The sequence below is a fragment of the Leptosomus discolor genome, chromosome 8 (assembly GCF_034619465.1).
Source record: "Leptosomus discolor isolate bLepDis1 chromosome 8, bLepDis1.hap2, whole genome shotgun sequence".
NCBI classification, from domain to species: domain Eukaryota; kingdom Metazoa; phylum Chordata; class Aves; order Leptosomiformes; family Leptosomidae; genus Leptosomus; species Leptosomus discolor.
This window is the reverse complement of record NC_141398.1, coordinates 16,827,212-16,847,608: the sequence shown is the minus strand read 5'-3', so window position 1 is coordinate 16,847,608 and position 20,397 is coordinate 16,827,212. Positions and strand designations below refer to the sequence as shown.

Here is a 20,397-nt window from a genome sequence, read left to right as displayed (position 1 = left end):
CTTCATGTTTACAAACTGCTTTTGAAACTGTGGCATTATGTGCACAGTAGCTGAGATACTGAATAGGCTTTCCTGACGTTTTCCAAGGACATAAACACCGCCAAATTACACCTTCACATTGCTGTGTTAATATTTTGATCGGATCCAAGACCTGACTTACCTGAAATAATTACAAGTCTTCCTGAAGCTCTAAATATGCATTTCCATTAAATAAACCGCTACAGAATAGTCACACCTGTCAGCCTTGTTTAAGTTTTTAATTAATTGTTCCTCAAGATTACCATACTTAAAAGAAATGGTAACAGCTGATCGAATTGCTTCGTATGCCAAGAGTGACAGTGAGATAACACTAAGTGAAGTCAAAATGAGACTTTCTGAACATTGATTGGTTGATGAGGAAGTTATGAGAAGCTGCTTGCCAGTCTGTGAGACCTGGAGAAAAACAGACAGGAATTGCTTCAGGGTGGACTTTCTTAATAGTGAATTGGCTTAGCTCATGTCTTCTGTAGTGTTTCCATTCTGCATTAACACCCTACTGTTGCTTGAAGCTCTGCAAAGCAAGTGCAGACTAAAATCAGCATGACTTCTGTTGCTTCCATGGATGATCATAGCTCCTTCTTTGACACAATGCTAGGTGTGTAATTTCTGTCACACATCCTGGTTGTACCATCCCAGTACAGAGCAGATGTAAAGAGTGGGCGATTTCCCATGCATTTTTCTTCTTCTGTGGACAGTTGTGGGCTTCCTATTTCAAACACTCAGGTCGTAACCTTTTGATTCATAAAAGATTGAGGCTCTCTATATGGAAACTAGGGTTCTGGGAATAGCAGAGGTACCAGGACACATACGTAGATGTCTGGTGTTTTATTACTGCTGATGGCTTATCAGTGTTTTTTATAGGAGTTGCAAATCTGTCTTTTGGTGCTCTCTTTCAAGAGAATGAGAGTGGTCCGTGTCCCTGCATAGGCTATGAAACACTTGGATCATGTCTCCATGTGACATCAATAAAATGGGTCAGGGGGAATTGCATACATGTGACTGTAGTTAGTCCGCCCACACAGAAAAGGGGGAGGGGAGAGAATATTTGTGCACCAGTGTTGTCTCCCTTTGTACGCTTAACGATGTCATAGTCAAGCCTCTGGATGAGGCGGTAAGCGCATGGCAACATGCCTGTTACTGGTACCCTTCAGTACCTGCATCGAAGCACTTCATGGACGGATCAATGGCATTTTTGCACTGACTTCTCATGTGCTTTCTCTAGTATTAATATTGTCTATAAAGCAAGATACCTAGTTGTTGTAACATGAAGCATGTCCCTGGATGTCTTTTCTGCCCTGATACTTATTCCGCAGTACTGCCAAAGGTGAGGATCCCCTTTTTTCCTTCCGCTTTCCCCATCCTTTCCCTCTCCTTGCCTCTGCAGTTTCCTCTCCTGTACTTCTGCCCAGTACTCACAAAATTCTTGAACTATCTCTCCTTGGAAAGAATGGGCCCTTCTTTTCTTACTTCCACTCACAGATCAAGTAGCATGATTGCAGCATGTTTTTTTCTGAACTCTGGATTGTGCTGTTATCCTGTCTGTTGCATCAGGAAACATTACCATTCTTCACAGCAGAGCTTTGTAACAAACTCGCTTAAAGCTCCTGTACATTTTTTTACTTTTGACTTCTCTTGATGTGTTACAGTTATGAATGAGGATTGCTGCTGTAAAATTTGTGGAGATTTCTCTTTCTTTGCAACTGAGGATAGCTAGAAGAGATCCCTCTTGATAGGCAAAAATGAAATTAAACTTCAGTTTGCAGCTGGCCATTACTTGCAGCAGTAGCATTGCTGTCATCTGGGTGCCTAGGGTATGTCTCCGTGGACAACTTCTGCATAAAGATTTTAAATAAATATGACAGGAGCCCAATACCCTTCTGTCAGTTTTAATGTCATAGTGGCAAGTATTCAGAGCAAGTACACACAAGAGGTCTGTCTTCTCTCTCGAAAGTGCAGGTTAATAATAGGAATGCCACATTGGTTAATAGAAAGTTTTGCCATAGAGGATGAAAATTAGAAAATGGTTTGGCCTTTTGATAAATTAAAGACGTTGTCTTTAGACCTGCTCTTTTTGCTTTTTTCATGGTGATAAACTCAAAATGAATGGGTAAGTATTTGACATGAAGAGTGTGCAAACTTGTTTGCTGGTCAAAAGTTTACACATACCAGTTTATAAAATGTGATCTTGGGAAATAATGTGAAAGGAGGATTATAAGTGAACACAAGTACAAGCAGTAAATGTGCAGACATTAATTTGGCTTCTTGTGTTCTTGTTTTGAGTTCTTAACCATAGTTGTCTGGTTGTGACCAAAATCTTGTAGTAATCCAGGTGATTGATTTTTTTTTTTTTTTTTTTCCCAGCCCCTATCAGAGACTAGGTATTCATTGGACCACAGCTTTCTGTATCTGTGAGCAGCCTGAATTGTAGTCTGGCCTCACCACTTGATTCGCACCTACCATGTGGTACATGCTCTGGGAATCACTATGAGACTGGGGAGAAGTAACCACACATAGACACCATTTCCCAAAATACATTATTGTTAAATTAGCTTTGTTGCTTTCTATTGACCGTCGCTATTTTGTGGTTCAGAATTTTGTCTCATCTAAATAAAAAAATTCAAATAATCTCTCTAGTTTTCAGTTAAATGAAAACTTGGATATTTTTGGTGACCAATTTTTAAGATTTATCTGTATTGTAAGTTATCAAACCAGAATTTAGAACCTTAATGGAGTGAGACCTTTCTCAGATACATGTATTTCTCAGTATGATTTCTACTGTCTCTGTCTCTCACTGTTCACACTATTTCATGGTATGTCTTCCTGATCACAAAATGGTAGGGGTTGGAAGGGACCTCTGGAGATCTTCTAGTCCAACCCCCTGCTAAAGCAGGTTCACCTACAGCAGGTTGCATGGGATTGCGTCCAGGGGGGTTCTGAATATCTCCAGGGAAGGAGACTCCACAACCTCCCTGGGCAGCCTGTTCCAGTGCTCTGACACCCTCAGAGTAAAAGAGTTTTTCCTCATGTTCAGTTGGAACTTCCTGTGCTCCAGTTTGTGTCCATTGCGCCTTGTCATGTCACTGGGCACCACTGAAAAGAGCCTGGCCCCATCCTCTTGACACCCGACTTTCAGATATTTATAAGCATTGATGAGGTCCCCTCTCAGTCTTCTGTTCTCCAGGCTAAAAAGCCCCAGGTCTCTCACCCTTTCCTCATAAGAGAGATGTTCCAGTTCCCTCATCATCTTCGTAGCCATCCGCTGGACTCTCTCCAGTAGCTCCCTGTCTTTCTTGAACTCTTGGGCCCCACTACCTTCTAGAGCCCTAGCCCATGGGATTCCTAAAGTAGGTTAAACATTTGAATCCTTCTTGGTGTTCTTTGACTTAGAAATCAGCCTGGTGTGTGTTTAATGTTCACCCTATGTCTTTGATAAAAAAGAAGAAAGTTGGGATCCAAAATGGTGCAGTTCCTCTAAAGTATTTTTAAGACTTCTCATTGCAGAGGTTTTCAGCTGCTTCTAAGATCATGTGAATTCAGAAGAGTTCAGCTGTATCAGGCAGTGCATTGTCTTATACTCCAGTCTGCAGCAAAATTTGGTTTCTACAAGTTCCAAATTCCTGATCTTCTCTACTTACATGTGAAGTGATTATGCTGTAAGTTACAGAGATGTTTTCTCAGGAAAGCATCTGCTTTGGTTACCCAAAGTCATCACTCCTTAGAAAACAAACAATTTAGCGATTGATTTGCCATTGTGCACAGTTAATGTGTTGTTATTAAAAACAAACAGAACTCAATTGGTTTGGGAGTTAGCCTTTGGGGGCTAGTTAGAGGTAGCTAGAGGTGGGGGGGATGGAGAGGAGGACAAGATTATTACCCCGCCTTTACCCTCTGCCAAAAAGTACCATTTAAAAATTTCCTCTGGTTCATGCTCCTGCAGATCTTGAGCTCCCTCTAACCACTTGCTTTTGTGATGAAAACTGAATACTGAGTTCTTAAAATAGAGAATCAGCATTGCACAGATGTTCAGCTGTACATCCCAGCAGACCGGGGAGTCTTAATGGTGGGAAGGGGAGTAAGAAAATGTAATGGAACCAGGAGATAAATAATAGGAAATATATTTTTGTAGTGGAAATGTCTCATATTTACAAAATGTTTCTTCAAAATGTGAAAATTTGAAAATTTTAAGGTGTCAGTAAGTCATACCACATTATGAAATGTCATGCAGTATAGCATTTACAAATGTGCACACCTGGTTGTGTATGTTAGAAAGTGCACTTATTGTGACGATTACTATTTCCACTTTTTAATTGTTTGAAAATCTGATTGTCATACATTTTCATTAGTTTTCACACTGATGTACTGGGACTCCATTACTCTGTTGAAGTACATAGAGTAAAAATGACCTTCTGAATTATGAGATCTCTGCATTTGCATGTTAATAGACTTCTACAAAAGGTATATCCTGCTTCACTAGCAAATAAAAAGCCATTAATTAAAATGTTTATACGTCCAAGTACACACAGGATGACAGAAATGGGTTTTTGAAGTATAAGGAGGAGTCAAGGAATCTTTAGAAAAAAATTTTTTTGCTAATCTAAGCTAAATTGATACTTAGATAGATACACTTTATTTTTGAAATAAAAAGAACATTTTACTTATGCTCGTTGTCCCTCATTTCAAAGGTGAGTAGACTAATGATTTCTTAAGTCAGTTCCCATTATTATGTTGTCACTTGTTATAACATCCAGACAGTGGCCAGAGGTATTACCACTAGTTGTTTTGGAAAAACTTACGTTCTTGCTGAGGACACCCTTCAGCTAGGACTGCAGAAACATAACTTTAGACAACACTCTAGCCAGAACTGTGCCACCAGGTAATGAATAAAGTAAAATGTCATCTTTTTTTCCCTTTCTGTTGTGCTCTGTGTGGAAATGACCGGTTTAAAATCACTAATACAAACTAGCAGTATGAAGTACCAACAGTATTGCTGCTGTTTAATAAATAAAAACTTAGCTGAGACTGTGCATGCTTGTTTTGTTTTCATTTCTCTCATTCAGAGAGACTGATCTATTTGTCCTCTGGAAGCAAAAAGAAGCAGCAAAGCTATGTGTGCACCACAAACAGAAAAAAAAAAAAGTAATCTAACCCTATTCTGTATGGTAGAAGGTAATGTTGCCACGTGGTTAGCTGCCATCTTGCAGGTGCTGTAGTGCTTTAAGGGAATTATCTGCTTTAGTTATTATTAAAGCAATTAAAAGTCATTCAAACAAATGGAGCACCAGGACGTGACAGATCTAACAGACTGAACTAGGAAATTAGCAGTTGTTTTCTGTTAGATTAGATTAACAGAAAAATCACTGGTGATATTGACAGTCAGAAGTTTGTGGTTGCTTTAAGATTTCTACATCCCGTTGAAATGGGTGTTTACTACTATAGAACTATATTCATATTTAACAGCACATTGATCTGTTACCCATTTACATTGTCATGGCTTTTATTATCACTTCAAAAAGCTAGACATTTATTTCGTACAGAATGAAAGCTTACCATCTAAGAAATCCTCTTGAAATCCTTCTGATTGTAATACTTTGAATCCCATTGCTGTTGATTTCTTCAAGGTCATTTTCAGTGTAATTTCTTGGTACCAAGTTCCAGTCCCATTGACCTTGGAAGTTTTGCAGATGATTGTAGTAATATCTGACGTTGACCTTCTAGATTAAGCCCTTAAGATAAATTCGGAAGGACGAAAGAGCCTGTTCTGATTGTGTTCAGGTGACTGGATGTTTCTAGATGGAAAATGAAGATGCTGCTGTTCTGCCTGCCACAGCTCAGCAGCAGGCATAGTAATGGTAGTAGAAGAATGAAGCGGTTGCTTCCTCTCGGGTCAATGGAGGTCAATTTCTCGGTGGAGAAAATAAATTTCTCCAAGTCCATGTAAACAAAGATGCATCCTTGTCTGAATGCCATTTACAGAAATTTGTTTCTTGTCTTTTGTCACCTTAAAACCTAGCTGGGCTAGTTTTATTAGGGCTAGGGTGTTTCTTACTGTTAAAAGTAAGCTGTTATGTTGAAAACATTTTTGATTCTGTCTTCTGTTGCTTCTTTATGAGCTTTAAATATATGATTGCATACTTAAAGAATGTTTTCTTTGTCTTTTATGTCTGAATTAAGAGTAATTTCAGGTTCCAGGATTTACTGATCTCTTCTTCCTATGACAAGATTTATGCCACTAGAAATGCCACTTGCCACTGGAGAATAGAGAGAAATTGTGTCTATAGCATTGGCAGGGTTTGAACTGAACTCCCACAGCATTCTCCTAGGAAAGCTGGTGGTTCATGGCCTAGACAGGTGCACTCTAAGCTGGGTTAAAAACTGGCTGGATGGCCAAGCACAGAGTTGTGGTAAACGGAGTTAAATCCAGCTGGCAGCTGGTCACAAGTGGTGTTCCCCAGGGAATGATCTGAATGAGGGGATTGAGTGCTCCCTCAGTAAGTTTGCAGGTGACACTAAATTGGGTGGGAGTGTTGATCTGCGTGAGGGTAGGAAGGCTCTGCAGAGGGATCTGGACAGGCTGGATCGATGAGCTGAGGCCAATTGTGTGAGGTTCAACAAGGCCAAGTTCCCGGTCCTGCACTTGGGTCACAACAACCCCACGCAGCGCTACAGGCTTGGGGAGGAGTGGCTGGAGAGCTGCCCGGTGGGGAAAAGGACCTGGGGGTGTTGGTCAACAGGCGGCTGAACATGAGCCAGCAGTGTGCCCAGGTGGCCAAGGAGGCCAACAGCATCCTGGCCTGTATCAGAAATAGTGTGGCCAGCGGGACCAGGGAAGTGATTGTCCCCCCTGTAGTCAGCACTGGTGAGGCTGCCCCTTGAATACTGTGCGCAGCTTTGGGCCCCTTACTGCAAGGAAGACACTGAGGTGCTGGAGCGTGTCCAGAGAAGGGCAGTGAAGTTGGTGAAGGGTCTGGAGAACAGGTCTTATGAGGAGCGGCTGAGGGAACTGGGATTGTTTAGCCTGGAGAAGAGCAGGCTGAGGGGAGACCTTATCGCTCCCTATGACTACCTGAAAGGAGGTTGTAGTGAGGTGGATGTCAGTCTCTTCTCCCAAGTAACAAGTGATAGGACAAGAGGAAATGGCCTTAAGTTGTGCCAAGGGATGTTTAGATTAGACATTAGGAAAAATTTCTTTACTGAAAGAATGATCAAACATTGGAACAGGCTTCCCAGGGAAGTGGTGGAGTCACCATCCCTGGAGGTATTCGAAAAATGTGTTGATGTAGCACTGTGGGACATGGTTTAGTGGGCATGGTGTGTTGGGTTGATAGTTGGACTTGATGATTTTAGAGGTCTCTTCCAACCTAATGATTTTGTGATTCTCTAAAGCAAGTTCCTGGCCCGTACAGCCGGCTCACACAATCTTCAGCATGGGATCTGATACTACCAGAGTGTCTTCATGACCTTCCACAGTGCCCTTTATTGTACTCAGAACTTCCCCAGGAATGGCTGGTTGAAATGGACAAGGACTTCATCATGGTCTGTTCTGCTGTGGGCAGAGCTGTGAACAGCCACAGAAGTGAAAAAAATGCTGGGTTTAGTCTGCATTTGCTTTGGAGAGCTTCACATAACAGTAGGGTGCAACTGCAAAGTGGAAGTCATGCAGAATGCATGGTGTAAAGTTGGGTTGAGAAGACTCCTCACAACAGTGCAGTGGTTGTGGAAAATGATGTAGTGTTTATGCCCATGCAGATGCATGCACGTTTGCCTTCATGTCTGCAGTGTAGTTTGGGGTAGTAAGAAACCATTGCAATTGTTCAAAGCAGTAAGAGAGTGAAAGGTGCACATTTACTGAATGATTAATGGCTTGAGACAGTGGAAAGCAAGATTCAGGTACAAACTGACAGGAAAGGTTGGGAAATTCTGGGCAACTGATGTATGTCTCTGAGACAAACACAGATTCACCTGGGCAGGAGTGAGAAGACTTTCGCCTTCTCATTACCTTCTACCTTCTGTGTCTCCTTCCTTGCACTGACATCATGTATTCCTAGTACAGTGTCCATCTTTCATCTGCTGGGAGATGGAGGAGCTACAGCAGCGCCACAGCTGGCTAATGTGTCTCTGTAGCTGCGGCACTGCAGTGCAAGCCCACGGCCGTGATATTCTCAGTATGGAAGTGTGTTGCTGTCATGGGAACATGCATGGGGATACACTTCAGCGCTTGACTAATAGGTGGAACACTTGGTCCTCTCTCCCCTTTGCACCATGGTCTTTCCTGAGCATTTTGCAAATGCTTGAAGTGTACCCTACTTCATTCCTTATTTTAGAATTTTCTTTAAGTTGTGTCACTGTTTAAGTACTGCTTGCTTTATGTCAGTTTTCATAGCTCTCATTTTTCCATAGTTAAGTGGCTACAGATACTAAGTGGACTAATGCTGCAGTCACTGCCTGTGAGAAGTCTGTCATTGATGTTCACTAAGAGCTAATGTAGACACTCTGATAACAGGGTTGAACCCTAATAAATGAACCAGCAATTGGAAAATTATGGACTATTCCTAAATCCTTTGAGTTGATAGAAAAGGGGAAATAGTTAAATCTTCATTTTGTGATCAGAAGGCATGAAAGAGAAATTCACTCTCTGATAGCAATGTCTTGTACAACAATACAGATAAGAGATGGTGGATATCTTTCTTAAATAATTTTATTTTATGGCTAACACGTGCACTAAAACCAAAGATGAATGAGAGGCTGGTGAGATTAATCAGGCCATATGCTGCAATATATTGACAGTGAGTGCAAGAACAATGAATGTCAATCAGTTGCTATTAAAAATAACGGCCGGTGATTTATCACCTCATTAAAAGATCAGGACACCCAATTTGCTTGTATGTGAATAGCAAAACAAATAGTCATTAAAATTTCCTGGTAGAGCATTGAGTTCTTCCTTCAAACTTGTGTTAATTTTGCCTGTGTAGGAAGAGGAACAATTTAGCAGAGTGGAAGCTATCTTATGGGGTATATCGGGGCACAGACTAGTGCACAGAGACAAGAAAATTATTTACCAAAAGTAGTGTCTGTAGTTATGTGTATGAATATGTGTGTGTGTGTATACATGTATAGCATGTCATCAAGATTTGTCATCAAGGCGAAGTACTGCTTTTTACTCGATTTACTGTTTGCCACAGCACCTGGATTTGTTTGAGGTTGTTCCCTACTTACTGTACATGATGCTTAGAGGTTCAACAGTGCCATCCTGTGGGTGATCTTAAAGGTTTGAAAGCTATGGCAGATAAATAAATGACCTCAACAGGATAAATTATCATAGAATATCAGATACTGTATGTCCCTGTGCAATCAGCTAGAATATTTCCCTCCGGTAGTCAGTCAGACTTATTATTACTTTTCTGTCCAGAAAATTAATAACCTAAATGTATGATAACCAATGGGAAAGTGTTTCAGGCAAGCTGATGAGCAGTGTGCTTGTTAGTTTTACTCTATTGCTGAGCGATGTTTTTAATCATCTCAGTGTGTTTTTAATCATCTTGGAATTTATTTTCACAGACAATGCCAAAATCAAAGGCAACTATGTAAATTCAAATAAGCACCCCGATAAGGAAGTATCTGGACATCTTTAAAGGGGCATTAGACTAAAACTAAGACTGGTTAGCTTTCATGTTTCATAACCAGAAAATATGAATTCCCAAGCAACCTTGAAGATTAAACTGGATGGTTTGAGCAACTGGCCAAAACGCTTTTAATTCCAGAAAGGTAAGGGCAGGATTAAACTCTGAAGTTTTGTTGACGGAGGATGAAATTCTGCTCAGAATACTTGGAGAACTTTCTGTTCATGAAGTGAATATCGTGCCAGGACAAGATAGAAAATAGCAAAACTTGCTCTAATTAGGAAACAGTTGAGGGATCATTGGTAGTAACAGATCATACTATTTCATATATGTTTTTCATTGTGCTTGCCTAAGCAACTTTTTAATGAGAGTGTATGTAGTGCTTATTTGGAAATGAGCAAGGGAATAAAGGCAAGCTGCTCAGTAGAAGGTTCTGCTCATTTTTCAAGGCCCTGCTGTTTTGGGGTGCTGGAGGGGCGAGGTGTGTGCTGGCTGCATGCTGCCTTTGCTTGGTGGTTCAGGGAGTTGGGCACAGCGCTGGGTTCTGCATAGGTGCCTCTGGTTTGCAGCCTGTCACAGGAATTTCTCCTTTGCTTTCCGCAGCTGGAGGCCAACTATAAGTTGCAGTACATGCTACTGGATGATTTGGTTAAAGAAAGGAAATACCAAATAACGAGCTCTGTCGTTGCTCTTTGATAGTTAGAAATTATGACATGATTTGTGGTTCCCAAGCCTTTGAAACACACGTCATGCTATTGTTTATGTATTTCATATGTCAGTTTGCCCAGCCCACTTAAACAGCAACAGGTGATCGCCAGTGATGGATTTCCCCCAAATATGAAAACACAAGTATGCATAATTCCCATTTAGAAGATTAGTTTAATGTAGTTTTAATGCATTTAACTTTTTATTACCTATTCTGACAAAAAAATCTTCCAGCCTAACAAAAGCCTTGCATCTGTGTAATTCTGTCCTTTTTAAGGTAGGCTAGCCTGTTTTAAATGTTCACATTATAGGAATCTTGAGACTGTGCTTGTACCCTGATTTACAGTACGTAGATGAATTTTGGATGAATCGGATATATTGGGGAAAAAGATCTCTTATGATATTTAATTGAAGGCAGAAAGGGTAATGATATATCAAAGTTGTAACCTCTGCACAGAAGAGATTTCTTTGCAGTCCTGATCAGTTTAAGGATAACTCGAGCCCTGGAGCATCAGCATTCATCTAACTTTTACACATTTCTGTCCTAACTGATGTGAATGGGTTTGTGTCATATAAATGTCTAATTCTGGTTTTGAATCTCACTAAACTCTTGATTTTGATGTTGCCTTATTTTCAGGAGGTGCTGCATTTAATTCTGTGGTATTTTAAAGGTATCTGCTACTATTAGTTTTAAATGTATGACTTCATGCATTTCTTCAAATGTCACTTTCAACTTACACTACAAAGAAGGTAAATGGGAGCAATATTCTCCACTCTTTTGTATACTGTATGCAAATAGTTCTTAGCTCTTTCCTCATGCAGAAGGTTCTCAATGCTCCCTCAGCCATTTTTTCCATCTTTATTTCTGCTCTAATTCTTTGCTTATGGTGCTCCTGGACTGAATACGGTATTTTAAATTAGGTATATTGTGAGGTACTATTTTTACCATTGCTTTTTCTCATTCTTTATTTGTCTTAGCATGTTGTTTTGATTTTTCTGATCACCACTGAACATGGAGCTCTAGCCTTCTACACCAGCTGGCAGCAGTAAGACCCATTTATTCAGTTTCTCTATTTTAAATGGAGTTAGATAAATACTTATCTGCCCTGTGTATGTTCTGTGGCCTGTAGGAGATTTCTCAGTAATTCCAGTGTCGCTGTGTGTGTCTTTACAGTGTGTCTGTCAGACTTCAGTTCAACCAATCCCTCTAACATGCATAAGATTTTAGTATTATTAATGCCTCATTTCATCTAGATAATGATCTTTTCAAGTATTCCATCGTCTTCATGATTTACTTGCAATGTCAGATAAAGATCTTAAGCTAAGTATTATGAAATAATAGAAATCTTTATTTTATTTGAATACAATCAGGATAAATGAATCCAGTAGAGTCTGATGTTAAGCAGGTGCAGTTCTTAGCAGCATCACATGTAAAATCAGGGTAAGTGCTTTGAACGCTCAGATCTTAACAGATGTGTTATTTTTCTCCATACGTTATAATAAAATAAGGATTTGCTCTGAAAGTATTGGCACACTAAGCAGTCTTGGCAAACACGCCATTGTATTCCTTACACAATATTAGCTGTGGCTATTATTTAACTTTAAATAAACATGTACATTAAATAACTGTAAACCACCTATATGTATAAACAAAATCAGGTTTTGTCAGAAAGTAATTTTTTTTTTTGCTTTCTTGTTTACTGACGCCTAGATAAGGAATGCTGCATCTCCAAAACAACATCTGTCAAACCGATTTTCATCAGATTAAGTATATCCTCAAAGCAACCATCACAGTGTACAAAATACTGGAGATGTAGGTTGTGCTTTGCATAAAACACCAATAGAATTTAAAGCACTCGAAAGTGTTTTACAAATGTAGCGATAATAGCCTGTGCGTATTCTCCATTTTTGTTTCTATTTTTAGTAGGTTCTTGGGAAGGATAAAAAGTGATGTTGCAACACTGCAATCCCAGTGGATGTCCCAGAATACAATTACAGAGCAATGGTCCTGGCAGCTAGTCTGGGTCCACAAAAGACAGTGGTTTGAGAGTCTGGCAGTAGAGATTGAATTTATTGTGAAAAAGTTCATCTGTAGAAAGATTGCTTTCATTAAGAATTAAATTAAAGCGTGAATCAGTGACTGATTATCCAGGCCTTTCTCTGATCTGTTGAATTCTTCATTAGTGTAGATGTGTGATTATATATGCTCTAGCCTGATTCTGGTTCTATAGATCATGAAAGGTAACTAATAATACTAAATTTTTAAAGATAGTTTCTGGGACAATGTAGTCTGGTAAAAATGAGGGGAAAGCCAGTGGCTTTAACATAGGACATAAATAGAGACACACTCAATCATTCATGTTTCTGGCCAGCTTTCTGTCTTTTTCCCTGCTAGGGAATAATTGCTGTGTGAAAATGAGCTTCCTAATAGGGTGGTGTGTCTTCCGTAGGAGTGAAGCATTTTGCCTCTGTAATCAGTTAAGTAGAGAGGTGAAGCCTCATTAATAGTGTGCGCCCGCAGCTGAGTGTGGGAACTCATCAGCCAGAAATGAATGCCAGGATTTCTGTAAAAGGTATTTGTGGATGGAGGGTAGAGGCACTTGAGCTGGAAGCCAGGTCAGCATTCCCATTAGTTCTTGCTTTTAAAAAGAAGTTGGAAATCTAGCGTAAACCAAGAAGAGTCCAGTCAAAAATCCATGGAGAGGACAAACAAGGGGGAAAGTCAAGTACAAATCTGTTCCAGTTACATCTTGGTGTAGATACATTTTTGTAACTCTGATTTCCTATTAGGTTGTTCCCTGTGTGTTACTGAATTGCCCTGTGCTATCCTAAAATGTTCCACACGAACCCTAGGCGAGTTCGTGTGAGGTGTTTTGCTGCCTACCACACACCCGTGGGATAGTCCTAATTAGCGTCCTTTTCCTAAGTGCAACTGAAGAGGGACACAGAACCAATTGTGTACAAACAAGGCTAAATATGTTAATTCATGATAGAGTTCAAGATAAATACTTTATATCTGAAGGACATAGTTTTTGCTAGGAAAATGGTAATGCTGATTTTTGTTGTCTTTATAAAGAGGTACTAACTGGTTCTGTGGTACTACCCAAAATATAAACCTCAGACTGGATTTTAGCTTAACTGAATATGAAGATGATCTTTATAGGATCTTCAGCCTCGTTCCTTAGACAAAAGAACATACAACTAAGTAAAAATAATTATGGAGATGTACCAAATATTCTAACTCTATCCAGCTCTATTGTGTACCCAGGCAACTTAACACTTGCAAGCTTGGGTTCTTTGAATATTAATAGCATGACATTTCAAACAGATGACCATGGTATCTGAAAAGATTTTGCAGTTTGCAGCAGGAAAATCTGTGTTTGAAACAACCGTTATGGACAGGATTCATTCTGGTTGTAATTTTTGACCAAAACCTTGGAGCATTTAAGTTGTTTTTAAAGCAAGAAATATAAAATGCAGCAGATAATACAGTGTTGTGATGGGCAGACAAGCCATAGCATGTTCAGCAAATATGGGCTCTTTTTGGGAAGTGTTGATTTGAATTTCATGCATCATCCAAGCATAGTGAACACTGAAAGGTCATGGCAAGAATATAAGAAAAAAAAAAGTCTATCTGATTTGAATTTCTTACTGTCCAATATTGTTAATAATGCAATGTCAAACAAATAACTGTTTCTCTGAGTGTGACTAAAGCCAGATTCCATGTATATAGAAGAATAACTTGCCACACAATTTTTTTTCCAGTTACTGTTCATTTCCTTTATAATGTCATGGTGTTAGTTTGTGAATGGTACCTCGAGCCTCTGCAGTATCTCTGTGTTTTCTCAGTCAGAGTTATTTCTTTGAGTTTGTTACTCAGCATCCAGAAAATCTCATGCAGACTAGTATACCAATTGGCTCAATACAATTAGGATAAAATGAAAGTGGATTGCTATTGATCTTTGCTTGTTATTAGTTTATACTAACAGAAAATCAGATTGAAGAAGTCTAACATAGCTATCAAAATATTCCTTCTTATTGCAGGGAATATCGCTGGTACTCTTAAATTTAGGTGTTCTAGAGCAGAACATCTTTCCTTTCTCTCTTTTTCTAATCATGTCTTTGTCTTTCTGACTTGCTAAAATTTTCTAGAAGGGATGAGTCTTGTTAAATAACTAGAGTGTTCAGAGACTGTGTAGCAATACCGTGAGTTAAGCAGGGCTCAGGCAATATTTATTAGACCATTATATCAAGGTCTAATACTGTGCTGCTTGTTACCTTAACTTCACATAACATCTTATTAATAAATCTTTACAAGCTGTGTAGTTGTAAAATGCATCATAATAATGAGTATCATTCCTCTAATAAATCATTTGATTTGTGTTTACTTTGTGTTGTGCCAACCTCATCAGCCATAACATCACAGGGTAGGGACCCTTCAAGTTAATGAACCACCTGCTCTGAGTCCTCAGTTACCAACATGCTCAGAGGGGGAGGCACAACTTCACCTCTGCACTCTCCTTCCCTTTGCAATGCCTCAGGTTACTTGGTTTTCTTACAGAAGTACTACTGCTATTGTGGAGATTTCTGGAGCTCCTGCTCTCAATCCTTTTGCAGACTCCATGCAAATGTATGGTTTTTCTTGCCCAGGAGACCACTGAAGTTGCTGAGTATTTATAATTTAGACACTGTGGCATTGGCTACACCAGGGTTGAACAGTTAGACAAGGCTGCACTTCGGCCTCCGTGTAGAGGTGGTCAGTGCAGTAGATCGGTGGCGCAGAGAAATGGATGGCTTGTGCTGACCAAGCTTCAGAGTTGACTTCTTCCTGTGGAGAGTCTGTTCGTATTGGCATGGATGGGCATCTGCAAATGAAGAAGCACGGCAGACTTTGCTTTATGTTTTTTCACATGTATTTTATTGCAGGCATGATTCTCCTTCTGTGTAACAGAGTAAATAAATGTCTGCTTGAAAATCTACGATTTAAAGTACTAGATGTTGTTCTTTCTGAGACTCAGAATCTTAATCCATTTGATTGACAGATATAAACTTGAATTTTATTTTATTCTCCTTCACAGCAGTACGTTTCATCCAACTACAGTTTTCATTGTTGCAATACAAATATACTAAGGCTAAAGTACTGCTGTCAGCTTATATATAAAATTTGAGGATTAGGAAACCAGTGCAAACAAAGACTCTCAGCTTTAAGTAAGGAACAGAGTGCTGTTGGCCTAACCTTCTACTGCTGTCACAATTAATGCAAAGTATTGGCAGCCAAAACTTACGGGTCTGTTCTTGGCTGCAGTAAGTACTAGTAAGGCAATAGTCCTTTGAAGACGAAATTTGAAACATTAATTGCCAAAATGCCACTTTTTTTTTCACTGTGTGATGTACTTTTCATTTTTACCTTCTAAACAATTTGTACAAATAATCCCTCTTATTTTTTTTCAGCCCACCTAAACCAACGGTGTTCATCTCTGGTGTCATTGCTAGGGTAAGATTACCATTAAATTTCTTTCAATCATAGAAAAATTATTGTAGACTTTTCAGAATTATCACTGACCAGAGCAAAATTAATCTTTTTCATTCCCCTTCCTCTCTTATGAGAAGAGGCTTTATGGTTTGTGTATTTGTGTAAGTCCCTTTGAGCATTCTTTTTGGTTTTGTGTGAAATTGAAATTATTTATTGAAATTACTTCCACCATTTTACTTTGAATTTTAGCACTTTAAAATGTATTGGACCTTCTTTTCGTATCTAAGCTAGATATTACTGCATTCATTTCCTTTGAAAGCAGTTGCATGTTAAGTCTGCTGCTATAGCTTGATCTGTGATGAGGAGCGATGCTCCTGCCTGTAGAAGGATATGTGTTTGAACATACGTGTTTCAGCTGCCATCTATGCCTTGAGGTACTTGGGTTTCAAGGCGTTATTCCCTGGATTTTAACAGCAGGCAGGACCTGGAAATCCATGAGCTAAATCATTAGTATTAACTAGCCATTAATTGCATGTTCAGTAGTTCATGCCCTGTGTGTTGTGACAGGGTTTTTATTGTGGCTTTACATGATGGGTACCTTTATCAGGATGGCCTTGCGTTACTGGGGTGTGTACTGTGGTTTACTCTAAGATGTTGTGGTTGTGGTGAAAAGAGCAAGCTGATGCCAGTTTCCCTAGCCCATGAGGGCAGTAGACAGGCAATGCTGTATTTGCTGGACCTCCATCTGCACCAAGGTGGGTACCTAAATTACTTCTAACGAGTTGTTGTATTAATGTTTAGTCATTTTGGTAGCACTTTAATAGTTGTAGGGTAGTGATTTTTTTTTTTATGAGTGACTTAGGAAATCTCAGGCATAAAAAACACATTTAGTAGGCATGCAAAAGATTCAAAATGGAGAGAGACCTTTATTAAGAGACCTTATCTTAATTTTGTAACTCAGCTCTTCTTTAGCTACTCAGTTACTTGATAGGGTACTATACTTATCCTCAGTAAGCTGTCAACTGCAGGTTTATTTATTAACCTATGAAGAGCAATTTTCTTGGAAATCATTTTCTGAAACTTTATAGCTCCTGAACATGTAACAAAATTTCTTCTTTATGTAATAAACAAGACCTAGCAATGCTTTTTTGAACCCAGAGGTTTATATACTATAACCTGTGCTGTTTAATGTCTTTATCAGACAGAAGGCTTCTCGTCAGGTTTGTGGATGGCACCAAATTGAGAGAAACAATTAATAACTTTGAGGGCAGGGCTGCTACTCGGAGGGACATGGACAGGCTGGAACAATGACAGGCAGCAGCTGGACATGAGCCAGCGACATGCAAGACAGCAAGAAATCAAACAACATCCTGGGCTGTTTTAACCAGAAAGTAGCTGGTAGATTGAAGGAAGGTATTATCCCCCTCTGCTCAGCACACTTTAGACCACATATGGAATAGTTCATCCAGTTTTGGACACCCCAGTGTATCAAAGGTATTGATAAACCAGACCGAGTTCACTGGAAGGCCACCAAGGTGGTCAAGGGGCTGGAGCACTTGCCCTGGGAGAAGAGGCTGAGGGATCAGGCCTTGTTTAGCGTGCAGAAGAGATGGTTTTGGGAGGACCTAACAGCAGCCTTCCCACATCTACAAGGAAGTTACCAAGAAGATGGAGCCAGGCTGTTTGGAGTGGTGTGTGGCAGGCAGATGAGATAACAGACACAAATTGAAATGGAAGGGCCTGACTAGACATCAAAAATAAAATTTTTCACTTGAGGACATTGAGGCAGTGGAGCAGCTTGCCTGAAGGGGCTATTCTGTCTCTGTCCTTAGAGGTTTTCAAGATCAGACTGTATAAAACCTTGAGGAAGTTGGTCTGATCTCACATCTAGCTCAGCTTTGATCAGGAGGTTGGGCTAGAGATATCCTGAGGTCCCTTCCAACCTGAATTATTCTGTGATACTTTGATTCCAAGATAGGCGTTTCCTGCTAATATTGACAGACTGACTGTCATCTGCTCAGCTGTTACAGTACCCACAAGTCATAGAAATGCTGCATTCACATCACTCATTTGAGACAACAAGGTGTGAGGGGTCAGAGAGGTATGGAAAAGGCAAACAGCAGCATCAGGGGGAAAGAAGGTGGAAAATGTCAAATCTGAGAAGAGGAGATCTTTGCAAATTGGGAGGAGTTCATATTAGAGAAAAAATTGAAAAAATATAAGAAGTTATCTCGTGATCAAGATTAAAAAAAAAAGTCAGAATGAAAAGGAAGAATTTGGAGTAGATTGAAATGGGGTCAGGTGTGAAACAGGCCATCTGAGATGTGAGCTTTCTACAAAATAACCTCTGTGTAAGGTTGTCACACCATGAGCTAAGGGAATGCAGGGAGTTTCTGGCTTATGATATGTTTCTAAAGAGTGAAGTTGTGGTGCTATTCTCCCCCACACCCCACCCCACCCCCATCACTGAGCACTTGTAGTAGTTGTTTCCCATTGTTTTTTGAAAACCTCGTGGGACTGACCCTAGAAATGACAGTTGTAAATAGGAGGCATAAGGGTTACGGCTGAACTGAGCCTGCCCAACAGCAACACCAGCAGACCTGGTTAAAAGAGCATGTTAAACTTAAATGCCAGTCACCCCTAACACTTGAGTCAAAAGTAGTTTTAGATCCTGCCTTTCTTCCTACAGAACTGGCATTTCTACAGTAGGTTTTCTTGTGCAGGTAGTTTTTCACACTGCCTTACCTTATTTGTAAAATAGTCTCCTCTTTCTGGTTGCTTTCTGAAAACCAAACAAGTCAAGGAGATCTGACTGTGCGGAGCCAGTGAAAGTGACTTAGCACGAGGAGCTATGAAGCACTGAAGATAGGAATATCTGGGTTGTTTTTTTTTTTCCCTTGGGTCACTTTAAGATACTGTGTTCTTGGATTGTGTGCATAATTGGAAGAAGTGAAACTTGCTAAGAGAAATTTTGAAGTTGGCTAAAAGAATGGCAAGATAGGATGTGTACAGGGGGACTTCAGCGTAACATGACACGCTGTTTTCCATCTGCTTTTCACTTTTAAAAAAACTTACATCCAGTTGAACTGGAAAGTATGCTTTTACGATTTCTTAAATTTTTCCCGGTGTGTTCTTTGAACAGGGTGATAAGGACTTCCCTCCAGCTGCAGCTCAGGTGGCTCACCAGAAACCACATCCTTCTGTGGAAAAGCTTCCTCACCCGCAACATGTCAAACAGCACATCCACCAGCCTCGCAAGTGAGCTCTCCATCAAAATCTCAGCCAACTGCCATCAGTGAATTAAGTTTTCGAGAGAAGATGAAAACCCTTTAGGATGCACACTGTCAAATCAGTAAAATTGACCTCTAAAATAATATGCTGTTTCTTCTACTTTAATTCTCAAGGGTTAATAAGAATAAAGACATTGTTCAGTTGTTATCCCAGATGGAAAATTCTCTATTAATATCTGCTGATTAGGGGTGGGGGTTTTATAAGATTTTCTTATTGCCAAGATAAAACTTTAGCATGAATAATATGGTTAATGAGCTTAAGACTTGTACTTTCAGTTGTGGCATTGAAATAGCAGATAGTTAAAGTAGTTTTTATGCTAAGCCGTTAAGGAAGAATAGCCCTTTTGTACTGGTACCTTTACTATCTGGAGGGAGTTTGTTGTGTGTGTTGAGACAGAAATTGGTGGTTTTCTTGATTACATAGAACCCTTGCAGACTTCAGTATCCTATGGTGTTACACCCCAGTGACGGTGCCCTCTGGTTTCAACTAGTGAGATAAGGGCCCAAAAACATTCTCAAGTGGGCAGAAATCCAGCTGAATCATCTTTACACTCCTTTGCACTTGCACAGTCTTGCTGAGGTTCTTCTGTTTGGAGGTCTGTGGGTATGGAGAGGGGAGTCAAAATCAGAGTTATAAGAACACTGCTACTGTAGGCAACTGATTTGTGATCTTGTGGGTCTCACTGGGGGCTGTATTTTTGCGAGGTGATGATTCCAACAACAAGCTGAAGGAGCTCTTGGCCATCCAACATTGAACTTAAAATAAACTGGTGAAAAATTTGTTTTCTTTTTTAATTTACAGTTTGAGATCACTGTTTGAAATTAGGAGATATCAGTAATAAATGTGTTTAACTTTATGACCCAGCCACTGTTGCACATCATATTTTTTCCTAGTCGTCTTATTGTGAATACAGACAGTAGTGGTATGAGGGAATAGAAAAGTTACTTTTCAAATAGAGCAATCAGATTAGTTTTGGCCACATAATTAAATCTTTTGATTGCACAGTTCAAAACCACTTAACTGTATTGTATTCCTTCTGCAACTGTAAAACCAGGAAAATATTTTTTTTAATGTTCCACCTGCACCTTTGAAGTGTACTTCTGGTTTTAGCTGACTATAAATACAGTACAGCCTTCAGTACCCTCTAGGTTTATAAACCTTCCAATGACATCAAAAAAGGGGGTACTGGAGGTAGTGCTGCAAACATTCACCTGCCAAGTCAGTGAAAGTTTGGGGTCACTTCATGGTTTAGTAGTTCATTTATGTTTAAAA

The 20,397-nt window shown here is 39.7% G+C and overlaps 1 protein-coding gene across 1 annotated transcript in view; it reads left to right on the top strand.

Annotated features, from left to right (window-relative positions):
• The window catches only part of DAP (death associated protein), a 55,271-nt gene extending 36,175 nt beyond the window's left edge, over positions 1 to 19,096 (top strand). The window contains exons 3-4 of the mRNA XM_086469475.1: positions 15,813 to 15,855; positions 18,977 to 19,096. Coding sequence (XP_086325601.1) covers positions 15,813 to 15,855; positions 18,977 to 19,096 — 163 coding nt within the window. The remainder of the gene's footprint in view (positions 1 to 15,812; positions 15,856 to 18,976) is intronic.
• Positions 19,097 to 20,397: the final 1,301 nt, after the last annotated feature.